Source organism: Rhinolophus sinicus, linkage group LG04 (genome assembly GCF_036562045.2).
Source record: "Rhinolophus sinicus isolate RSC01 linkage group LG04, ASM3656204v1, whole genome shotgun sequence".
NCBI lineage: Eukaryota > Metazoa > Chordata > Mammalia > Chiroptera > Rhinolophidae > Rhinolophus > Rhinolophus sinicus.
The window spans coordinates 110,560,923-110,584,245 of NC_133754.1; the positions used below are offsets into that span (position 1 = coordinate 110,560,923).

A 23,323-nucleotide genomic window follows, 5' to 3' on the forward strand; every position below is an offset into this window, starting at 1 on the left:
AAATTAGAATCGTATAGATAAGCAATGAAATAATCCCACTGTTTGCACATAAGCACAAGTAGCTTTATTTTGGCATATAAATGTGGACATATAAACGTGGACATATAAGTAATAGTGACTGATGGTAATGAGTCTGGATCATGCATATGCAATGAAAACATACATATGTAAATCACGCACTTGCATATGCATATACACATACAGAAATAGATCTATATAATTTTTTAACAAAAGTGGAATCTTTCTTTACCCCATGAGTCCAGCTCCCGTCCCTTACATGACTATGTCAGAGGTAGACCTGTGTCATTTTTAAAGCTAAGAATAGACCTCCTATACTTGAATAACTTTCGGATATTCAATGTTTCGTGGGCTTTTATGTTTTAACTACAATATTGACAATCAGAGCCCTTTAAATCACGGGGGTCAGAGAGGTCGTAGAAGGAGGGCTGAGTCTCAAGGGCCCAGTCCTGCAGTGACTGCTGGTGCAAATGTGCATTCCAGGACTCCTGGAATTGCTGTGCGGGTAGTTGACCCATGAGTTGGTCATTTTCCACAAAGGGTCACCCTCCACTTCAGGGCAAGGTGACCCTTGCTGGAGTCTCAGTGCTTAGTATGTTTGATCAGGTGGTTTTGCCAGAAGCTAAGTCTCTGTTGCATGATAATCCACGTGCCTTTACCGCAGAGCAGTGCTGTCCTGGGGTTTCTGGAAGTCTTGTGTGCGGCAGTGTCATCCACAGAAGGGAGTCCCCCTGACCCTCCGTGTGTTCAGGAGACCCTGCAGGCACCTCCCCGCAACACTGTCTGTGAAGCACCTTTTGCTACATTCAGTTCCCGTGATTAGGACCTGGGCATTTTGGGGTTCACTCTTCAGCTGATCACAGGGCACTGGCAGCTTTGGGACAGGCTTGAGACACCCTGAGGAGGAAAGCCAATAAAATCAGCATGGTGGAGACCCAGGAGAGCGCCTCCCAGCTGGGTCTGCTGACTTCTGTGCATTAGTGGACTCTGGGCCCCGCAGCGGATGCCTAGTCCTGGGGCTGTGGTGTGAGTGTCCTTGGTGTGTGCAGCCTCTGTGCTCTGAGAACAGCCACAGAGCTGTGGCTGGGCCCCTAGTTGCTGGCAGGCCCCTGAGCATGAGCACAGAAGGTGGGTGAGCCCACTGGCAGCTGGCCCCAGGGTCAGAGTCGACCACCTGCAGCAAGCACGGGCCTGCCTGGTGGAGCTGCGCAGACAGCAGTGGGGACACCCAGTGCGGATGTGGCCGAATCACTTGGGGTGGGTCCCATCATACTCCCCTCTAACCCGGGGCTCTCTGGCCCCCACCTCCAGGATGGGTCGGCCTCCCTCTTTGGGAGAGGCCATTGTTCCCAGTACTTCTGTTTTTGTTGCAAAGTAGATGCAGGTCTACACTAGTGGTCTCCTTAGATCATTTTGGACGAGGGTGGGGCAGGAAGAGCCCACAACCCCTGCCCCGCATCGACCCTAAGGTGGGTGCCAGACCCCGAGACTCCTGCCAGCCCCACCCCACAGAGGCCAGCCGAGGCGGCTGTGGGGGACAGGCCCAGCGGTCCACGTTTCCGAGGAGTGGGTCCTGTGGGACAGATGGGTTTGGGCTGCTGCCCAGGTCCCCATTGATGTCGCAGCCTGGTGACTCTGCCGACTGATTTTAACTTTCACTTTCCCTCTCTCTTTAATTTCCTCTGCATTCAGAATGAGTTGGATAGTTTTTTAAAAGAATAAATGGAATGTAAGTACTTCCTTAACATTTTTAATGTTTTACTTCAGTTAAATACACACTTAAAGAGTATTTAATGATGCCTAAGACTGTCCTCATGACAGAGGTGCACGTGGTAAGTGTTTGCCATACTGTTTATGCCATAGGAGTTGTGGCCTTGGGGGTTTGCTCCTGAAAGGTCCCAACTCACGTGGTCGGGGTGGCGAATTGGGCCCCAGCTCAGGCCACTCAGGTTCCTTGTCCCGGTTGGTCATGAGAGCCTTCTCTATAGAGAGAGTACAAAATGACAAAAACTTTGACAGAAGAAAGAAAGAAAGTCCTGCACAGAACACAGGAAACAAGCCTAGGAGGGCCGGGACAGCTAGTGGGCTGCTGTGCAAAGCACTTTTGAACTTTCAGAATTTCCTGCAGAGTCTAGGGCACATTTCTTTCTTTCAAGATAGTATTTTCTTTTTGTTCTAAAAGCACTATTCATTATAGTGAATTTGGAAACTCCAGGAAAGTATAAAGAGCGAAATTTAAATGACCTAAATTTAAACCTGCCAGCGTTATGGCCATTTTTTGGCCTTTTTTCTGTGCATATATATGAATGTGTCTACACACACATATTTACACATATGTACATATGTGTACACACAGGCACTTACATTTTTTCATTGAATGTAACATTCTTAGTATTTTTCTGTGTTGCTGAATCTTTTTCTTAAACGTGATTCCTGATGAATGACAACACAGTGGCTGTCCCATCCTTCATGGGACCCTCGTCGGCCATTTCCCAGCTTCTCACTCACAGACACAGCATCGGTGCTCTCTGTGGGGTCTGATCACCACGTCGGGAGGCATCTCAGGGCTGTCGGGATCAAGGGTCTGACCTTCCCTGGGGAGGAAGTTTGGAGGACCCTGACCATGGCGGGTTGCTGTAAGGGACTGGACAGGGATGAGCAGGTGCCATGCTGGTCACACGGGGACCCAATGGTGTTGGGAATCCATCGAAAGCAATCTTAGTTCAACTAGAAGCTTCTCCTCTTTCTAAAAGACCCAGCACCTGACAGAACTCTCTGCCGCCACCTCACCCTCCCAAGATGGCGTGTGGGGCCTGCACCTTTACCCCTTCTGTCTGGCCGTGCACACGCTCCCACACACTTGCACACCAAATGCCTGTTGCTGTGTGTGCCGGTTCGTTCATCCCTCTGTTCTATAATTTGTTTTCCCTGCTCAGTGGACTCTAGCCACAGGTAGACACACGTAGTCCTTCCTCCTGCTGCTCACCGTCCTCCATGATGCCACGTTTTGTTTCGTCCTTCCCCAGTTGGTGAGCATCTAAGGAGATTCTAGTCTTTAAAATCTGAGTCTCGGGCGGTGTGAGGGTCAGGTGGAGCTGCTCTGGGCCAGGTCAGCCCCACACCCCCACTTGTCTTCAGTGGGTGGCGTCCCTGTGGAGCCAGGTCCTGGGCAAGGAGGCCAGAGAGTGTCCCGTAGTGCACATTGTTGGGGTGTCCACCTGCCACAGGTGGAAGTGAGAGGGAGCAGCAGGTGGGTTAATGAGGCATGGCCCCAGCCCCAGGGCCGTGACTGGGAGTCACAGTAACAGGGGCTCTCAGGGAGTCCGGCCTGTGTCACCTCTCTCGTCTTGCTGTGGCTGCCTGGGATTCTGGGGCAGACCGAGCTTCTATACCTGTCTAGGGCCTAGACCTTGGCCTTTGCAGCTCAGCAGGTTTCCACATACCCGAGGCAGAAGCCTAGCAGTGCTCAGCGGGGCTATTTCAATTCCCCCTCAGCCCACCTTCAGCAGACTTGGGTGGAAACCTGTTTGTACATAGACCATGTACAGGTGCCCTGATTTGTTTGTCCTTCAGCAGAGGGTGGGAACGGGGCCTGTCTCAGCATAGCTCCTGGACCCAAGCTGAAGCCTGAAACCCACAGGCTTGTCCAGCGGCACGTACGGCTAAGGAAGCCAGCCCCAACAGGCTGCTTCCAGTGCTGGGCCAGAGCCCAGATCTTGTTCCTGGCTCGCCACGCGCTGCTCTTCAGGGCCTTCCACCCTGTCCCCTCAGCACTGGCCTGGAAGCTTGTCCCGAGTGAGGCAGGAAGCCCAGGTGCTTATACTGTGCTCCTGGCCCAAGTCTGGCTCAGCAGAGCTAAGACCCTGGCCAGGGTCCAGGGCCAAGCATGGCAGAAAGGTGCTGGGGCCCATTCTCCACTCTCCTCCAAGTCCTTATTTCCATAGAACAAGCCCTCAGCCCTTCTCAGCACCCTGGCGCCCTCCCCCAGCCCACCCAAGAGTTCCCAGGGCCAGTTGCACCCCCTTAGCTTGGCAATGCCCAGCTCGGTCCTAGCAAGAGCAGGAACTCTAGCCACTCAGTATGGTGGGGAGAGTGGCTAAGGAGGCAGAGCCTGTGGCTGAAGCTGGTGGCAGCAGGGCCAGGGCAGGCAGATGAAGTTCCCAGTCCCAGAACCACCTGTGAACCAGACACCCAGCCCAGAGCACCACCACCAGGGTCTCCAGCAGAGAAGGTATGCAGCTCCCGACACACTTTGAGCAGGTGTCTGAGTGAGGCCAGGAGCAGGGTGCATGGGCCGTGAGGACAATGAGCATGTGTGCCTATTTCTCCCAGGGTTACTGGGGACCACAGCAGGAGCCACCGCCAGGCCTCTTTGGGGGCAGGGCAGGGACTGAGCTGAATGCTCTTCAGTCACTTCAGGTCCACCTGGGATGACAGAAACCCCCAATCTGAGCAGTACCCTGCCCCCTGCCCCCACGCCTGAGCCAGGGCAGTTCCTGTGCTTCCCCGTGGGGTTCTGGGACACAGGGTGGAGCTGGCCTGTGTGCCCCCCCAGGTCCTGCGGATGTTCGCTTTGTCTGGGAGAAGAATGGGCGCGAAGTGGAGACGTGTGTTCCCGTGCAGACCCACGCACTGCCTGATGGCAGGGCCCACGTGCTCAGCTGGCTGCGGGACGCCATCCGTGAGAGCGCGGAGTACCGCTGCTCCGTCCTCTCCTCAGTGGGGAGCCAGACCTCCCAAGTGAGGATCACCGTGATGAGACGAGGTAAGCAGTGGCCCCCCACCCGCATCCCTACTGCAGCTCTCCATGCTTTACTGTTTAGTCTGTGTCTCCAACAGCAGGCTTGTGTGTGACATTTCAGCCTGACTTCCAGGAAGAAAGATGGCAGTTCATTTTCACCCTCTGTCTCCCCATGCAGGCAAACTGGCTGCCCGTCTCCCATCCTTCCAGAGTATGTGTCACTTTAGAATGGCTCTGAGCCTGTGGGTCTGTTATGATGGCTCTTCCTGTACTTTTGTTTCCCGCTGTGCTGAATTCCAGCTGCTGGGCTCTAAGTTATTAATTCCACAGCAAACTCTGCAGCTGTCTAAGTCCCTGATCAACACAGACATACTGGTGTCCTGTCCTCAGCCTCCTAAAACCTCTGCACCAGGAGCCAAGTGCTGCCCTGCATTTGTGCCTGGAAGCTGGAGGTTCCATTCCTCTGACATTGGACCGTGTGTCCTGTGTCCCAAGCACACTTTTGGTTTTCTGTGAAGTGTGTCCTCCAGTCCACTTCAGACGGGGCATCTGAGAAGTCAGTGTTTCCAGAGCCGATGTTTTCTCTGTCGTCATTCTTTAGATGAGGCTTCAGTTGGGTAGACAATTCTGGCCTGAAAATCATTCCCTAGTGTCTGAAGGCTTGCTCCACTGACCTCTACCTGTGACCACTGTCTTTTGAGCACAATGCAAGTTCATGGTGTCTTGAAGTTTTCATGCCTGGTGGGCGCTACCCTTCAACTCTTGGAGGTTTTCTTGAACAATTGCTCACTCCTCTCCACTTCACTTACTGTTCTCTTTGTGAAACTATTTTCCCAGATGCTGGGCCACTTGGGCTGGTCCTCTACCTGTCCATCTTCTCTTTCCTATCTGTCAACCCTCTGCATTTTGCCTCCACTTCGGGTAGATTTTCTCAACTTTATCTTGCACACTTGTTACTGAGTTTTCATCTCACTGTCACATTTTTATTACTAAGAGCTTTATGTTCTGCTCTCCTGTTCCATTCTGATCTTGTTCCATAGATGCAGGATGCTGTCTTTACTCTCTGAGGATATGGATAGGTTTCTTTAGTTTTCTTCCCCCTCCAAGTTGCCCTTTTCTGCTTGTTTTGTCCGTCTTCTCTTTCTCTCAGAAGTCCCGTGGCCCTTGATTGTCTGTTTACATTTAAGAGAGGGACTCAAAGGGCCCTCCTATTGAGGCCCTTTCTGCCCAAGGCGTGGTCTGTGCACTGGCAGCATTTGCATTATCTGGGAGCATGTTAGAAATGCAGAGCATCGGGTCTGGCCCCAGATCTGCTGAATCAGAAGACCTGGAGAGGTGGGACACCTTGTGTTAAGAAGTTCTCCAAGTGATTCCTGTGAGCGCTAGAAACTGGTCTGCCCAGCACCTCTCCACGTCCTGTGTGCTGTAGTCCCCTGGGGGCGTCCGGCTACAGCCCACACTTGGAGCAGCAGGCCCTCCAGGTTGAGGTTGGGCTGTCAGCAGGGACTTAGGTTGGGCAGGAGGACAGGACCTCATCATTTAGTATGGAAATGTCCATTGAATCTGTCTGCTTTCAGTGCAGGCCCTACCCTCAGCAGTACCCGCCTGAGGCCCCATGTCCTGTATTCTCTGAGAAGACCTGTTTCTTCTGGTGCAAAGGAGGGAACTTCCCTGGTGGGTGGAGTGGGAAAGGAGGCCATGCTTCCACTTCTAAACAGCCTTTGAAACAAGCTGCCTATTAGCCCCCTGTCGCAGCGCCCAGGTCCCAGGCCTTTCTGTGAGTTTGATCCTAGGATTCTACTTTCTTGGGTCTGTTGAGGACTTGGGTTTCCACTGGTCGCTCCGCTGTTCAGCTCCCACATTGTTGCTGTTTCCCCTCCTATTCTCTGTTTTCAAGAGTGTGTATGTATGTGTACGTGTGTGTGCACATGTGCACATGTGTGTGTACGCATGTGTGTGCGTGTTTAAAACTTTTGTCATTTTAGTGGGGGTTGGGAGAGGGAAAGAATAATTGTAAATATTCACTCCCACGCAAAACCTCCATTCTTTTCATTTCTGTAAAATGCCCTGCCTGTTGCTGTCAGGATAACATGGAACAGTTGTGTAAATGTGACGTACAAATTGTGATGTCTTAGCCAGAAGTTAGGTGAGTGGCGCTGTCAGCTCTTCACTATGCAGTAACAGTCAGAGAGGCAACGAGGCAGCTGGAGCCTGTTGGTGTTTTACTTCATCTAATTCAGTTAGTTGTCTCATGATGTAGGAACTGTTATCCCCACTTGGCAGATGATGAAGGTTAAATGACTTGCCCAAGGTCATACCCCACCCCAGGCAGTGTGGAGCAGGACCTGACTTTGACGGTGGGAGATTTTTATACCCAAGTCACTCTACAGACAGCAGACACAAGACGAGAGAGGGGCTAAACAGAGTAACAACAGTGAAGACACCTCAGCATTTTCTTTTCTCCCTGCCCACCATGTTTATTGAAGGTACAGGTGGTGCAGAAGCAGGATAAATTTAGGATGTGTTAGAAATTAAATACCTCTCTCCAGATGTGGGGTCTTATGCTCTGAGTCCTGAGTCCCTGCAGGGCCTTGCAGTTAAGGGGCACTGGCCACAGGCTGGCTATGTGGGTGCCACAACCCCTGGACCACTCAGGTCTGCCCAGGGTGTAAGTTCTACTTCCTGTCTGAAGGGCTCTGGTTCTTGGACCCTGTTTCTGAAACTAGTGACATGTGCTGTTGTCCAAAGCAAGAACACAGTTCATTTTTTGTTTATAAAGAAAAACTCTGGCTCAGGATTTTGCCATCATGACAGCCCTGCAAGTAACTAATTTTCATAATCCAGGACCCAATACACGCGTGTGGAGCAGTAGCAGGTAGGCAATGTCCCCAGAATTCGCAGTGCCTGCTGGCCTCCTGGGTGACTTCTAAGCCTTAGCTCCTGCCTCAGTGGAGGGCAGAGGAGGCCCCAGGCCACGAGGCCCAGGGTCTCTACATCACCCCAAGAGGAGTGGGAGTTTAGCCCCTCTCCCACCTGGAGAGAAAGTGCCAATGACGTGGAGGATGGGGCCAGTGTGCCTTGGGAGCAGCTGCACCAGAGCTGGTGGCCTAGGGAGGGCAGGCAGGGGCACTGACTGTACAAGCCCCCACAGCCAGAAAGGTGAGGCCCCCTGGGTGAGACCACTGGCTTCAGGGGAACAGTCACCTACCACGGGCTGGCTCACAGCATGGCCTCTGTGGAGGGTGGGCACCCGCGGTGCCACGCAAGCCCGTGATTCTGAGCCCTGGAGCTTCGCTTCTGTCTTGTAGAAGTGACCCACCAGGAGAAGTGGACCAGAGAGCTCGCCGCCTGGAGGGCCGTGGTTGGGGAGCATGACCGCATGATGCAGGGCTGGAAGAAGGCATGGGTATGTGGCCCAAGGCCGGCCGCCCCTCTGTGGGGGTTGTTTCTGGGTCCATTCATGCCAGTGGGTGGGGCCCTTCCAGGAAACGGAAATCAGGTGGGACAGGAGGGACTTGGGCTTGAAGGGCAGTGCCAGCTGGTTCTGGTTAGATATGCCCCATGGCCACCCCAGCCCAGACAGAGCAGGAAACATGGGCTAGTGAGACGTTGGTTGCTTGCGGCCTCAGCACTTGGCTGGGTGTCTGCTGGTGGGCACATGGGTGAGCAGTGCGCCCCATCCCAGCAGAGGTGGCAGAACAGGCATTCCCAGACAGGCGTCAGCCCTGGGCTCCTTTCTTGGCCACCACTGCAAGGCCAGGCCAGAGATTTACCACATGGAAGAGTGGTCAGTGTGACAATTCACACCCAGGTCCCTCCTTGTTGCCAGCAGGCTGTATGTGACATCCTCCAAGCCTAGCCCCCAGCAGGGGCACCTCCCAAAGGCCTAATAGACCCCAAGGGGGAACACATAGGACAAGAGACCTGAGGCATTTGGCTACATCTGACAGTCTGTGGGGAAATGGGGTGAGAGGAAAGGCCAGATGTCCTGACAGGAATTCAAAGACCACGTTGTTCTTTCAGGAAAGCTGTAACAAGGACAATTTTTAGCCACCAGGAGGCAGGGCTGCCCGGATGCCACCTGCCACGCCCCCCTGGAGATGCCCTTTGGCCGTGAGTTGTCACCTCACCTACTCAGAAGCAGCCTGGGGACTGGGCACTGCAGAGCACAGAGCCCTGACTGGACTTCTATGACAGTAGCTGGAAACTTTTTAAAAATTAGGTGCTTACACGTGACAGAGGGTCTATCTGGCAGAAGCAGGAAACTGAGATGGTTACTGGGCTGCAAACAGAAACTGATTAAGACAGGGGTGTGTGAGCGCTCCTTTCCAGAAGCACCGTTGTTACGCTCCACAGATCACTCCTCCGCAATCGCAGTCATTTCACATTAGAGGAGTGGGCCACCCCACAGAGCAGCCAGTGTTGTCAACTAAGCCTGCTGCTTATCCCCACCTCCAAACTCAGCCACTTAACAGGTGCACAGCAGTGGGGGGAGGTGAGACTCCACATAAAAAGAGTTGCCTTGGACCTTGAGTGATGCTGGCCCACAGTGGGCGCTGGCACGGCTGTGAGGTCTTCGTGCTTGTCCTCACTCACCTCAGAGTAGAGACTGTTCCGTAAAGCTCTGAGTGTGCTATCATTCGCGGTGTTGGCCGTGGGCACTGAGCTTGTCTGAGGCAGAAAAGCCAGCACTCTTCCTGGTGTCTGTCGTTTTCTGCACAGTGGGGTGATCTAAAGAGAGTACTGTCACACCTGCGTCTGAATCTAGTTATCAACACTGCATCCCCAAAGCCTCTGCCGCACGTGCGTACAGGTGAGGCCGGCGGCCCAACACGGCTCAGCCTGTAACCGTACAGACTCTTCTTGTTTATAGAATGAGTTCTTAATGGAATGCCTGCCTCTCATAAAACTGAAACCTCTGTTCAAAATGAAGCTGAATTTCTCTTGTGACCCTAGAAATGGATGTCTTCTCAGCCTCATGACCGCAGCTTGTGTCCAGACCCCTCCTCTGAGACCGGTGAGTTTTCTAACAGCCTTCCTATGGGAGCAGCACACATTTCCTGCCAGTTACTTCCAGGATCCACTGCAAACAAGGCTTCCTGAGGACGACTGACCTTGGGGTGAGGGTCACCCTGATGGCTGCCCTCGCTCCCTCTACTCTGCCACCCAGGTGCTGGCGCATGCTGCCAGAGGACACCGATCGGCTGCAGACCTTCACACACCATGACAGACCTTTTGTAAGATCCATCAGCTCTCGTGTGTTTCTTGCATGGGGGCAGCTCCAGCTCCTACAGACTCCAAGCGAACTGCTCGAAGGTTTGGGCCCTTTCCTTGGTGCTGTTCTCTGTATCCATTAAACTTCCCCTCAAGTGGGGATATAGTGAGAGCACTTTCATGTTTAACAAAACAATTAGATAACAAGAGTGTCCTGTTGGGAAATGTGCTTATGAGGATGCATTTGGATTCTTTGCACTGCTGAGAAAAACAAAGGCAGAGAGTTCTACATCTGCTCAGTGAGGTCTGTGCTCGGGAGGCCCCAGCACCATCTGCTTCCTGCAACGCCATCAGCACAGTGTCAGTCACCACGCTGCGAGCTGTGCAGTGGTGGCCTCTGGCAGGGCAATGGGGCATCGAGTCACACGAGATGTGAGTATGATGTGGAAGCCCACCTTCTCTGCTGCAACCTCCTTCGCCCTACATTTGTTGAGCAAACACCATGGCCAGAGACCTCAGGGGCTCTGAACAGAGGACCTGCGTCACCAGCAGAGGTTTTGTTAATGATTTTTTTCACGATCATTTTGTCGTTTTTATGTTTTTAAATTTATTTTCCAATTACAGTTAACTCACTAATAGAGTGGTACCTCGGTTTTCAAACGTCTCTGTTGACGAACATTTCGGTTTACGAACGCCATAAATTTTATGGCTCTATGGTATCATTAGATAGTAAAACTGATGCTAAATTTGCAGTTTTAGGGGTTGATTTTAAAGGTCTGGAACAGATTAATCCATTTTGCATTACTTTCTATGGGGAACTCTTGCCTCGGTTTTCAAACGTTTCGGAACTTGAACAGTCTTCCGGAACGGATTAAGTTAGAAAACCGAGGTACCACTGTATTATATTTAAGGTGTACAACATGATTAGATATTTATATAACTTACAAAGTGATCACCCTGATAAGTCTAGTACCCACCTGACACCATACATAGTTATTACAATATTATTGACTGTATTCCCTATGCTGTACTTTGCATTCCTGTGACTGTTTCTATAACTGGCTTTGTGCTTCTTAATGCCCTTCTCTTTTTCTGCCTATGCCCTTACCTCCTTCCCTTCTGGCAACCATCAATTTGAATGAGTTTGTTTCTGTTTTGTGTCTTTATTTTGTTTTTTAGGTTCCTCGGAGAAATCATATGGTACTTGTCTTTCTCTGTCTGACTTAATTCACTTAGTGTAATACCCTCTAGGTCCATCCATGTTATCTCAATTGGCAAGATTTTATTTTTTGCGTTTGAGTAATATTCTGTTGTATAATTGCACCACTTCTTTATTCATTTGTCTGTCAATGGACACTTAAGATTCCTTCCATATCTTGGTGTCGTGTTCAGCACAACAAGAGCAGTAGGAAGCGAGAAAGGCGGCACAAGGTTAAGAAAGACAGTGGACAAGAGTAGAGTGCAAGCGGGGCCAAGGGATTGCAGCCTCAAGGACTGAGCCCCAATTGGGCCAACACACGGCTTTTATTAGTTAGATGTGGAAGTAAAACAAGTAAAGCTTGTCAATCTCAAGATCTGTGAATCCCATACATTATAATAGGAAACTGATTTAAGCCAATCACCCTTGCCTGCAGGCAGCCCAACCATAAGTCCCAGGATAAGTACTTCCCCAAGGGACAAAACCTATATGCATATGAATAGATGGATAACACATCATTGAGTCACTTCCCCTGCAGGTTGTGGGAAGGAATGCAGCCACAGAGGCAGAGGCTCTCCTTAGCCAGGGGAGGGTGGGGGGCTGTGTCCACTTCTATAGACCCCGCGAGTTCCCCAGATGGTCCCCACGCGGCTGTGTCTGGCTTGGGTTGTCCCCCCCATGGGGAATCTTACCCGTCATTGACTAGCCAGCCATCTTTTTGGGGCCAAACAGGGAGACATAGGTGTAAGCACAAAGGTGAAACGAAGTCCTTGAAAGGATCCATCTCACAGACTCCTTTTTTTAGGGGCAGGTACGAGGAGACAGATGGGTAGGCTGCTGCCTGGCAACAAATAATGCTGCAGTGAACACAGGGATGCATATATCTTTTCAAAGTTGTGTTTTGGTTTTCTTTAGATAAACACCCACGAGTGGAATTGCTGGATCATATGGTAGTTCTATTTTTAATTTTTTCAGGAACCTCCATACTGTTTTCCACAGTGGCTGCACCAATGTGCAATTCCACCAACAGTGCATGAGGGTTCCCTTTTCTCCACATCCTCGCCAGCACTTGCTGTTTGTTGATTTATTGAAGATAGCCATTCTGACATGAGGGAGGTGGTAGGTATCTCCTTGTGATTTTGATTTGTATTTCTCTGATGATTAGTGACGTAGAGCATCTTTTCATATATCTATTAGATCTGTATGTCCTCTTTGGAGAAATATCTATTCAGGTCCTCTGCCCACTTTTCACTTGGATTTTTTTGTTTGTTTGTGTGTTTGTTTGTTTTGGTGTTCAGTTGTATAAGTTCTTTATACGTTTTGGATATTAACCCATTATTTGCTGTATCATTGGCAAATATCTTCTCCCATTCAGTAGGTTGTCTTTTCGCTTTGTTGATAGTTTCCTTTACTGTGCAAAAACTCCTTAGTTTGATGTAGTCCCATTTGTTTATTTTCTCTTTTGTTTCCCTTGCCCAAGGAGATATATCAAAATAATAATAATAATAATAATAATAATAATACTGAGAGCAATGTCAGAGAGTTTACTGCCTATGTTTTCTTCTAGAAGTTTCATGGTTTCAGGTCTTACATTGAAGTTCTCTAATCCATTTTGAGTTTATTTTTGTATATGGTGTAAGAAAGCAGTCTAATTTCATTTTTTTTTGGCATGTTATTGAAGAGACTATATTTACCCCATTGTATATTCTTGCCTCTTTGTCATAGATTAATTGACCATATAGGCTGGGCTCTCTATTCTGTTCCATTGAGCTCTGTGTTTTTATGCCAGTACCTGCTGCTTTGATTACTATCGCCTTGTAGTGTAGATTGACATCAGGTCCTCCAACTTTGTTCTTCTTTTAATATTGCTTCGACTATGTGGTGTCTTTTGTAATCCCTATAAATTTTTAGGATTATTTGTTCTAGTTCTGTGAAAACTGTCATTGGTATTTTGATAGGGATTGCATTGAATCTGTAGACTTCTTTGGGTGGTATGGACATTTTAACAATGTTAATTCTTCCTATCAATGAACATGGGACATCCTACCATTTATTTGTGGTTTCAACGTCTCTTAGTTTTCTGAGTACAGGTCTTTTACCTCCTTTGTTAAATTTATTCCTACACATCTTACTCTTTTTTTTGATGCAACTGTAAATGGGAATGTTTTCTTAATTCGTCTGATAGTTATTGGTGTATAAAAATATAACCAGTTTCTGAGTATTAATTTTGTATCCTGCAACTTTACTGAATTCATTTGTTAGTTTTAATAGTTTTTTTGGTGGAATCTTTAGGGTTCTCTATATATAGTCTCATATCATCTGCAAATAATGATAATTTTACTTCTTTCTTTCCAATTTGGATGCCTCTAATTTCTTTTCCATGTCCAACCACATGGCTAGGACTTCCAGTACTATGTTGAATAAAGTGGTGAAAGTGGACATACTTGCCTTGTTCCTGATCTTAAAGAAAAAACTTCCAGCTTTTTCCCATTGAGGATATTAGCTGTGGGGTTGTCATATATGGCCTTTATTATGTTGAGGTATATTCCCTCTATCCCCATTTTGCTGAGGGTTTTTTTTTGTTTGTTTGTTTTTAGCATAAATGGATGTTGGATTTTGTCAAATACTTGTTCTGCATCTATTGATATGATTATATGATTTTTATTCTTTTATCTATGCGGGCTATCATGTTAACTGATTTGAGGATATTGAACCAACCGTGCATCAAAGGAATAAATCCCACTTGTTCATGCTGTATGATTTTTTTAAATGTATTGCTGAATTTGGTTTGCTAATATTGAGAATTTTTATACTTATGTTTGTCAAAGATATTGGCCCACAATTTTTGTGTGTGTGGTTTTGGAATCAGAGTAATACTGGTCTTATGAGTTTGGGAGCCTTCCTCCTGTTCAATTTTTTGGAATAGTTTGAGAAGGGTAGGTATTAATTCTCTTTGAATGTTTGGTAAAATTCACCTGTGAAGACATCTGGTGTAGGAATTTTGTTTGTTGGGAGTTTTTTGAAAACTGATTCAATTTCATTATTAGTTATCAGTCTGTTCAGATTTTGTTTCTACCTGATTTAGTCTTGGAAGGTTGTATGTTTCTAGGAATTTATACATTTCTTCCAGATTGTCCAATTTGTTGGAATATAATTGTAGTATTTTCTTATATTCCTTTCCTGTCAGTTGTCAATTTCTGCTCTTTCAGTTCTGATTGTTTTTTCATTTTGGGCCCTCTTTTTCTTGATGAGTCTGGCTAAAGGTTTATCAATTTTGTTTATTTTTTCAATAAAGCCAGCTCTTAGTTTCACTGATCTTTTCTATTGTTTTTGTTGGTTTTTTTAGTCTCTCTTTCATTTATTTCTGTTCTGATCTTTATTATTTCCTTCTCTCTACTCACTATGGGCTTCTTTTTCTAGTTCCTTTAGGTTAGATGGCTTGAAATTTTTCTTGTTTCTTGAGGTAGGCCTGTATTTCTATGAATTTCTCTCTAAGAATTGCTTTGGCTGTGTCCCATAGAATTTGAGTCGTCGTTTTCATTTTCATTTGTCTCAAGGTATCTTTTGATTTCCTCTCTGATCCCATTGTTAACCCATTCATTTAGTAGTATGTTATTTAGCCTCCAAGTGTTTGTATTTTTTCTTCTTGTAATCAATTTCCAGTTTCATACTATTGTGATCAGAGAAGATGCTTAATATGATTTCAGAATTCTTAAATTTATTGAGACTTGTTTTGTGGCCTAACATGTGGTTTATCCTGGAAAAATGTTCTATGTGCACTTGAAAAGAATGTACATTCTGCTGCTTTTAGGTGGACTGTTCTAAAAATATCTATTAAGTCCATCTGGTCTAATGTGTCATTTAAGGCCACTGTTTTGATTTTCTGTCTGGATGATCTATTCATTGGTGTCAATGAAGTGTTAAAGTCCCCTACTATTATTGTATTATTGTCGATCTCTCCCTTTATGTCTGTCAATATTTGCCTTATAGATTTAGATGTTCTTACATTGGGTACATAAATGTGATTACAAGAATTCTATCCTCTTGTTGAATTGATCCCTTTATCATTATGAAAGGCCTTTTTTGGTCTCCTGTTATAGCCTTTGTTTTAAAGTCTATTTTGTCTAAGTATTGCTACTCTAGCTTTGTTTTTGTTTCCATTTGCATGAAATATCTTTTTCTATCCCTTTGTTTTCATTCTGTGTGTATCTTTCAATCTGAAGTGAGTCTCTCGTAGGCAGCACATGTACAGGTCTTTTTTTTTTTTTTTTTTTTTTTCCATCCTTTCAGCCACCTTATGTCTTTTGAGTAGAGCATTTAGTCCATTTACATTTAAAGTAATTATTGATAGGTAGGTGGTCATTGCCATTTCATTAATTGTTTTCTATTTTTGTAGTTCTCTGTTCCTTTCTTATTCTCTTGCATGTTGATGACTTTCTACAGCATTATGCTTGGATTCTGTTCTCTTTATTTCTTGTATATCTCATACAGATTTTCGGTTTGTGGTTATCATGTGCTTCATATTTACCAACTTTTGTTTATAGAAGTCTATGTTATTGATGGTCACTTAATTGCTATGTTTGTTTTTGTCATTATTTTTACCTCTTTTGTGTGTATATTCCTTAATTTATTGTTATAAATTATACATGCTCTTCCTACTTTTGTCTTTTAACTTTTGTACTAGCTTTATAATTGGTTGATGCACTACTTTTACTAAGTGTTTGCCTTTGTTAGTGAGAAGTTTTCTTCCCCCTATTTTCTTATAGATATTTTTCTTTTGTTTAAAGAAGTTCCTTTAATATTTCTTGTAATGCTGATTTAGTGCTGAGCAACTCCTTTAGCTTTTCTTGTCTGGGAAACTCTTTATCTCTCCTTTGATTCTAAATAATAGCCTTGCTGGGTAGAGCAATCTTGAGTGTAGTTTTATTCCTTTCATTACTTTGACTATTTTGTGCCATTCCCTTCTGATCTTCAATGTTTTTGTTGAAAGGTTAGCTGACAGTCTCATGGGAGCTCCCTTGTAGGTAACTAACTGCTTCTCTCTAATTACTTCTAAGATTAACTTTTGGCATTTTAACTATGATGTGTCTTGGTATGGGCCTCTTTAGGTTCATCTTGTTTGGGACTCTGCACTTCCTGGTCTTGTATGTTTGTTTTCTTTGCCAAGTTGGGTAAGTTTTTCAGTCATATTTCTTCAAATAGGTTTTCAATCCCTCGCTCTCTCTTCTCCTGGTAGCCCTATGATGTTACTGTTGGTATGCCTGCTGTTGTGCCAGAGGTCCCTCAAACTATCATTTAAAAAAGTTCTTTCTTTTTGCTGTTCTGTTTCAATGTTTTCTGCTACCTTGTCTTCCAGATTGCTGATTTGACCTTCTGCTTCATCTAATCTGCTGTTCATTCCCTCTAGTGTATTCCTCAGTTCTGATTGGTTCTTTTTGTTTTCTATCTCTTTGAAGCTCTCACTGAGTTCATCTATTCTTCTCCCAAGTTCATTGAACACCCTTATAATCAGTGTTTTGAACTCTATCTAGTAGATTTCTTTTCTCCATTTCACTTAGTTTCTTTTCTGGAGTTTTGTCCTTTTTGATCTGCTACATGTTTTGTCTCCTCATTTTGACTGACTTCTTGTGTTTCTTTCTATGTATTAGGTAGATCTGCTACATCTCCGGGTCTTGACAGAGTGACATTTTGTAGATGGTGTGCTATAGGAATCAGTGGCACAGTCTCCCTGGTCACCCGAGCCAGGTGCTCCAGTGTCCCTCGTGTGGATTGTGCGTGCTCTCCTGTTGGAGCTGGGCCTCGGTTGCTTGGGCACATCAGTGAGTGGGGTTGACCCTCAGGTTCACTGGCTGTAAGGGCTGATTGTGACTACAGTGGACGAACTATTGTGTGGAGGCTATCTCCATGGAGTGGGAGTCATTTAAGCAGGGCTCTGGTGCCAGCTGAGGCTGCCCTTTGGTTATGTTGATTGTGGAACTGGTTGGGTGGGGCTCTGAGGTGGTCTGATGCCAGCCACTCCTGGTGTGTTGTGTGTGGAGCCTCTTGGGAGGGGCTCCAGTGAAGGCCATGGTCAGCCATTGCTTGTGCCAGGCTTGGGGATGCTTGGTAAGACCTATAAAGTGATCTGTACTTGTTTGCTCCCTGTGCTAGACTTGGAGGCACTTGAGAGAGGCTACACTGTGAACCAAGGCCGGTTGCCACTTATGCTGGACTTGGGACCCTATGATGGGCACCATGATGCGAGCTAAGGACAGCCGTCACTTGTGGCAGGTTTGTGGCTGCTTAGTAGGAGCTATGGTACAGGGCAAGACTGGTCGTCACTTATGCCAGGCTTGGGATCACCTGATGGGAGTTATAATGCATGCTGAGGCTGGCTGCTACTTGTGTAGGGTTTGCGGACCTTTGAGAGTTTGTAGTGTGAGCTGAGGGTGGCGGCCACATATGGGGTTTATAAATATTTGAGAAAGTATGCGGTGCAAGCTTAGGGCAGTCACAATTCCTGTGAGGTTTGTGGATTTGGGGGAAAGGCTGCAGCATGAGCTGAGGCAAGATGCTTATGTAGAGTAGCCGCTGGAAGAGGCTCAGGCTGGGCAAGCAAGTTGGGTGGGGCAGGGTCTCAGGGAAACACTAGGGTGGGTCAAACAGTATTAGTCAGGTTAATGGAGCGCACAGATTTGGCGCCTACCTGCGTGGGGCTGGTTGCATGGGAAAGCTCAAAAGAACAACGGCGCTTGCCAGTGCTTCCGCCCCTGGGGAGTTGCCCCTCCAGTCCATACCCTAAAGTTAGTCGTTTTAGTTTCTCACGTGTCCCTGAAGTTTTTCAAGCTGCTGCCCCTGTGCTGGTGTTACAGAGTGAGTCTGTGCATGGGCCCTCTAAGAGCAACACCTCAGTCTCTAGCAGCTGTTTGTCTTGGACACAATCCCTGCTAGTTTTTATAGCCAGATGTAAGGGCTCCTCTTCTTTGCACTGGTGCCCCAGGCTGGGGAGTCTGGTATGGGTCTGGGACCCTTTGCTCCTCAGGGGGCACCTCCTTAGTGGAGATATCCCTCCCATTTCTTAATTGCAACACCATGTATGTGGAACGTTCCCAGTCTGCATCTCCACCCCTACCAGTTTCAACGTGGCTTCTGCTTTATATCCTTAGTTATAGGAAATCTGTTCAGCTAGCTTCAGGTGGTTCTCAATGATGGTTGTTCTATAATTTAGTTGTAATTTTGGTAGTGGGATAAAGCGATCTCATTTTACCTACTGCCTTCTTGACAAGAAATCTATTTAATAATTTTTTGATTTATCAGTTTTACAATTCCAGGCTTCTCAGTTGAATTCTAGGCAGTACAGCTGAAGGCTATTTCATTTTCTCCCTATGAATTAATTTTGGAAACTTTATTCTCACATAAATCTATTTTCAAACCTACTATAGTTGACTTGCTACCTGCTGACACAGGGAGCGCAGGAAAGACCTTCCTGAGGCTGCTCCTCCTGTTGGACCAGAGGGCGAAACATGTTGACAAGAGTCAGGGCTTGGGACTTAGGGCCTGGTCGACCAGATCCTATGTCCCCATTTAAACAGCTCAGACTGCATTCGAAGAAGCAGGATACACTGGGAATAATGAGTGTCACATGACAAGACAGATGGGTGCTTCATCCACACAACCTGCAGTCAGACTGCCAGTCCTGTCCACACAGCGTACTGTTTCTGACTCGTTCCACTTTATTTGCTCATCACAGGCCACTCACCTCTCAGAGGAACACTATTTGGCATCACTGAATTCAACTATTTTCAAAGCCAACACCATACCTTGTCTGCCTGACAAGCACAAACCAGTGACACTTCATTCCTGCCATTTTCCTCTGTGACATACATGCAAGCAGATGGACTGGGGTCGGGTCTGGTGATGGCAGGTCTCGGAGGGTCTGAAACTTCAGCAGTCATTCCTTTCAGCCCCAGGAGGTCTGGCACAGCAAATCTCTCCCTGCTTGGTTCCATTACACTCAAAGGTCAAAAGGCACAGATTAAGACAAAGGAAGAACCAGTAAGACGGAGACCAAGGATAAGCCAAATGACCATAACCTCCGGATAAATTAAATAATCTTTATTCAAAATAAATAAGCATTCTTACTTACAGGGAAGTACAAAAGTAAACTCCCCTCCAGGCCTCTGGAAAGAAATAATTTAGAGTATTTTCATTCCCAAAAGAAAGGCAAGATTTGTAGATTATCAAAACTGAAATTTAGTAACTAATATACATTGTTTTCTCAGAAAATAAAGACTAAAGTGTCAAAGATCATTTCTGTTCATTTTAGCAAACACTCTAAGTATCGCCACATCTTTTGGCTGAAAGGCCATGTCCTGAGAAGTCCTCCCCTTCCTCCCCACCCTTCTGCTCTGACACTGGCTCTGTGCAGGGCTGGTCTGGGTCACCAGAACTGAGAGAACTCAGCCCCATCACACGTTTTCTGCTAACCAACGAATTTGGTTCACCTATTCTGCAATGGGCAGGACTCTTCTTCAGCAGCAGATGACGTGGAGTAGTTTCCAGTGTTTTTCATACTCACAGTGTGCTCAGAGGGCCAACGCAGTGTCTAAAGGCTTTTACGAAAGTTTTCCATCAGCACGCCCAAGTGCCCGTTCATGGGACTCGCAGCTTTGGCTGCCACAAAGCCTGCTTCCCGTGCCCTTCACACGGGGCGACTTCCCAATCAAATGCATTACAGACATTAGGTCAACAATGAAGAACTAAGGGCCCCAAAGTCTTTCAAATCTCCCCCTTCTCACCCCAAATATACAAATACATAAAAGAAGTCTTCTTATAAATTCAAGTTCATCATCTGAGACGTTGAAGCCTCCAGCGATTCTTCTAGCTCCAGGGCATACTGACTGTACGCTTCCAGATGTTTCCTCCAGATTTCAACTGGAAATGAGAAAGCGGCACAGCTGATGAACAGGCAGAGACAGTCAGGACAGTCTACCGGAAAGTGTACTGCTTAGTGGCTCAGTCCCCAGATGGGGCCTGGCCTGGGCTCACCAACAGCATTGCACCCCCACCTTTGTGAGCAGAACCAATCACCCCTTGGCACTCACTGACCTTGCTACCTCCCACCAGGGACACAACTGTCCTCGAGGCCACCCTCTGTCCAGGGGCCATGAGACCCGAGGTCCATCTGTGACACTCACTAGTCTGAGAACACCTCTTAGACAATGGCCAGGACTTAACCAGGCCCAGCGGAGCCGGTGCCACCGCGGCCTGGCTGCGCTGCTCTCCTGGGCACACTTTTTAATCCATCCATGAAGACCTGGAAGACACTCAGCCTAGACTCAGACCCTCCCCGCACTCACTGTAGGGTGGCTCTTCTGCCTTGGCAGGAGCCAGGGAACCGTCTTCTGCAGAGCAGCTGGGGCCCTGTGCAGGTGGCCCGCGAGGGGCCTGGGGCCCAGGCTCTCCCGCCAGCTCCTGGCGCACATTCTCCAGCATGGTCTTGTACGCCTGCCGCGCGGCCATTGTCAGCTCAACCATCCTGTGGAACTGGTCCTTGGGCAGAAGAGCACAGGTGACATCCCCGGACCACAAAGGATATGGGTCTCCTGAAAACCACACTGGAGCCCACCCAAGAGAAGTAGGGAGCTACCGCCTAGGGTGCTGCTCCGAAAGAAGAGCAGGCACCTGAGGCGCCTCTGTGACAGCACTAAGCCAAGAGCTAAATTCAGAATCGCACTTCCTTCCATGCTGGGTGGGTGGCTCTGCTGGGCGCTGGCTGCAGACCAAGCCCTCTCTCCCGTGTCTGCCCACAAGCAGTGCCAGCGGGCGGCAGCCCCTGCCCACTCACCTGCGCCCCATCGTAGCTGAAGATCCCCACCACGCTGACAGGAACTGCTTTGTTCAGACTGCGCCCCAGAGCTTTGCGGTTCAGAGCAAACACGAAGGGAATGTTCTGTACGCAGGCGTAATCGATGATGGTGTGCAGGGTGTCATCCAGCCCGCCTGGCGAGGACATAATGACAGGGAGACACGTCACATGGGGCACGGGGGGACACCGATCGCAAAGGACTTTTTCCTACAGATAGCAACACTCCCCAGCTACCTTCTTTACTTGTCAGTGGCCTGTGCCCCATGTCAACAGGAGAAAGCACGGTACTGCAGTGCAAATGCACTGTTCCTCTCAGCCATGTGGAATCACTCTCCCAAAGGACACTACGTTGCATCAACAGCTCATGTGATGCCTAATGAGTCTCAACAAATACTTACTGAATACTCACTAAATGTTCGAACACTGGTCTGTCTGCCTCACGTGTTAGCCCCTGTATCCTTACAGAAACCCTAAAGCGGGGGGGGGGGGGGGAGGCGACACCCCACTTACAGATGGAAATCCAGAGCGGATAAGTTGCTAAGAGTCCTACCCCATACTGCTGGCCCCTCCACTATGACCACACGTGGGCTCAGCGCCCCTCAGCCCCTGCCCCAACTCCCAGCTGGGGGCAGCCAGGGCTGGTGAGAGCAGGGAGAGGCGTGGTGAGCAGAAAGAAGGGGTGAAGGAGCTCTGCGTGCTAAGCCAGAAACGCAGCAGCACAAAAGAATTAGCACCACCAAGAGAACGACATACGGGAGTCTGTGAGCCAGTAACGCACCAATCACTGATCTGCACACATGTAAGCAGCATCCAGCCAGAACACGTAACACAGAAATGACTCCACTCATGGCAGCAACCACAGAGTAAATCTAAACAAACAAAAGATATCTCTGCTCTTGGACATGGTCCAAAATGATGACATGTCAATTCTATGTTAGCCTAAAACTTTGAAATACCGTAGCTTAATACAAATGGGATGTTTTTTCTCTTGAAACAAAAACAATATGAAAAAAATACAAAAGTAAAAGTAGCCTTTTGAAAAAGGGAAATAGCATCAGGCTTGCATCATCAGACATTAAAGCTGCTATAAAGCTAAAAGCACGTCAATAACGGGATTCACAGCGACAGAACAGAGGGTCCAGGAATGACCCAAATACATGGGGAACTTGAACACGTGAGGAAGTACATGTTGAAGCAGTGGAGAAGGGACAACTGGGTCAGCCTCTGGAAAGATCCATGTTAGACTGAAATACATGTTACCTAAACAAATAAACAGGAAAAAAACAGGCACAATTAAAAAACGGTTATCACCTTGGAGTGGGAAGGTCAAACACTGACATGAAACCTAGATGTGAGAAAAACGTTAAGAATAAAAAATACCAATATATACACATCTAGTCCCTGCATGGCCAAAAAAGGTGAAAAGAAAACAGGCTACTGACAAATGAGAAAAACATTTCCACTCTCACCCAAAGGCTAACTCTCCTGTTATTAACAAAAGGTAACACCAATATAAAAAAGATGAACATCCCAAAAGACAAACGGGCAAAGAATATGAACCCACAGTTCACAGAAAACACCGCAAATCAAACACCCAAATCAAGTGCCAATACAGTCTCCTCTTGGGGCGGGGCCAGGTGGGGTGCACACAACCCACGGGGCTGTGGTGTCTCTGCAGGTGGTGGGTATGGCACTGCTATCACATACAAACGTGTCCTTCCAATCTCAGTCTAGAACCCACAGTGATGTTCACACACATAAGAAACCACATGCCAGACGCGGCCTCAATGACGGTGTGAAGTGTGAAAACCCCCGATGTGCCATCAGTAAGGACAGCACAGACCTTCAGGAGCCACCCAACCTGCATGTGCCAGCGTGATGGTGGGATCCCGAGCCTGAAGCTAGGAAACCAGGTCCACAGGGGTCCAGGAGGCCAGATCATGCTCAGTGTTCATACCTATGCACAGACTATTGGTGAAGCAAAAACATCTGGCAACGGTGGTTTGTCTCTGAGCGGCTAGAGGAATTTGGGGGGTTTACGCCTCAGAAAGTAATAAAACCATGGATCCCACCCCCTGCATGGTGAGCTGTTTTCACCCAGCATCTGGAAATGACAGCATTTGTCACATAGCTGCAGTTCTTCTGCACACAGACTGACTCTAGGCAGAAATACACATCTGCATGAGATGAAAAGATTCCCCAATACCTCACATCCCTGGGAACTAATTACATGATTACCTAATTTTTTTTCACTAGAGGAACTTCTCAAGGGCACAACCCCTTTCCCCTCCCCCCCATGGGAACT

General features: G+C 47.5%; 2 protein-coding genes across 9 annotated transcripts in view; one reads left to right on the forward strand and one right to left on the reverse strand.

Moving 5' to 3' along the window:
- SEMA4D (semaphorin 4D) overlaps positions 1-10,262 on the forward strand; it is a 109,332-nt gene extending 99,070 nt beyond the window's left edge. For 3 of the 6 annotated variants that reach the window (XM_074330209.1, XM_074330210.1, XM_074330211.1), the window contains 3 exons: positions 4,574-4,783; positions 8,068-8,165; positions 8,783-10,262. In XM_074330209.1, the coding sequence (XP_074186310.1) occupies positions 4,574-4,783; positions 8,068-8,165; positions 8,783-8,809 (335 nt within the window). In that variant the 3' untranslated portion in view covers positions 8,810-10,262. Of the gene's footprint in view, positions 1-1,710; positions 1,731-4,573; positions 4,784-8,067; positions 8,166-8,782 lie in introns of those variants that run through there. The other 3 variants (XM_074330208.1, XM_074330212.1, XM_074330213.1) reach the window with 3 other exon arrangements.
- An 8,988-nt stretch (positions 10,263-19,250) lies between these two features.
- SECISBP2 (SECIS binding protein 2) overlaps positions 19,251-23,323 on the reverse strand; it is a 36,151-nt gene continuing 32,078 nt past the window's right edge. For all 3 annotated transcript variants that reach the window (XM_074330217.1, XM_074330216.1, XM_074330215.1), the window contains 3 exons: positions 20,998-21,152; positions 20,510-20,702; positions 19,251-20,084 (listed from right to left, as the gene is read on the reverse strand). In XM_074330217.1, the coding sequence (XP_074186318.1) occupies positions 19,981-20,084; positions 20,510-20,702; positions 20,998-21,152 (452 nt within the window). In that variant the 3' untranslated portion in view covers positions 19,251-19,980. The remainder of the gene's footprint in view (positions 20,085-20,509; positions 20,703-20,997; positions 21,153-23,323) is intronic.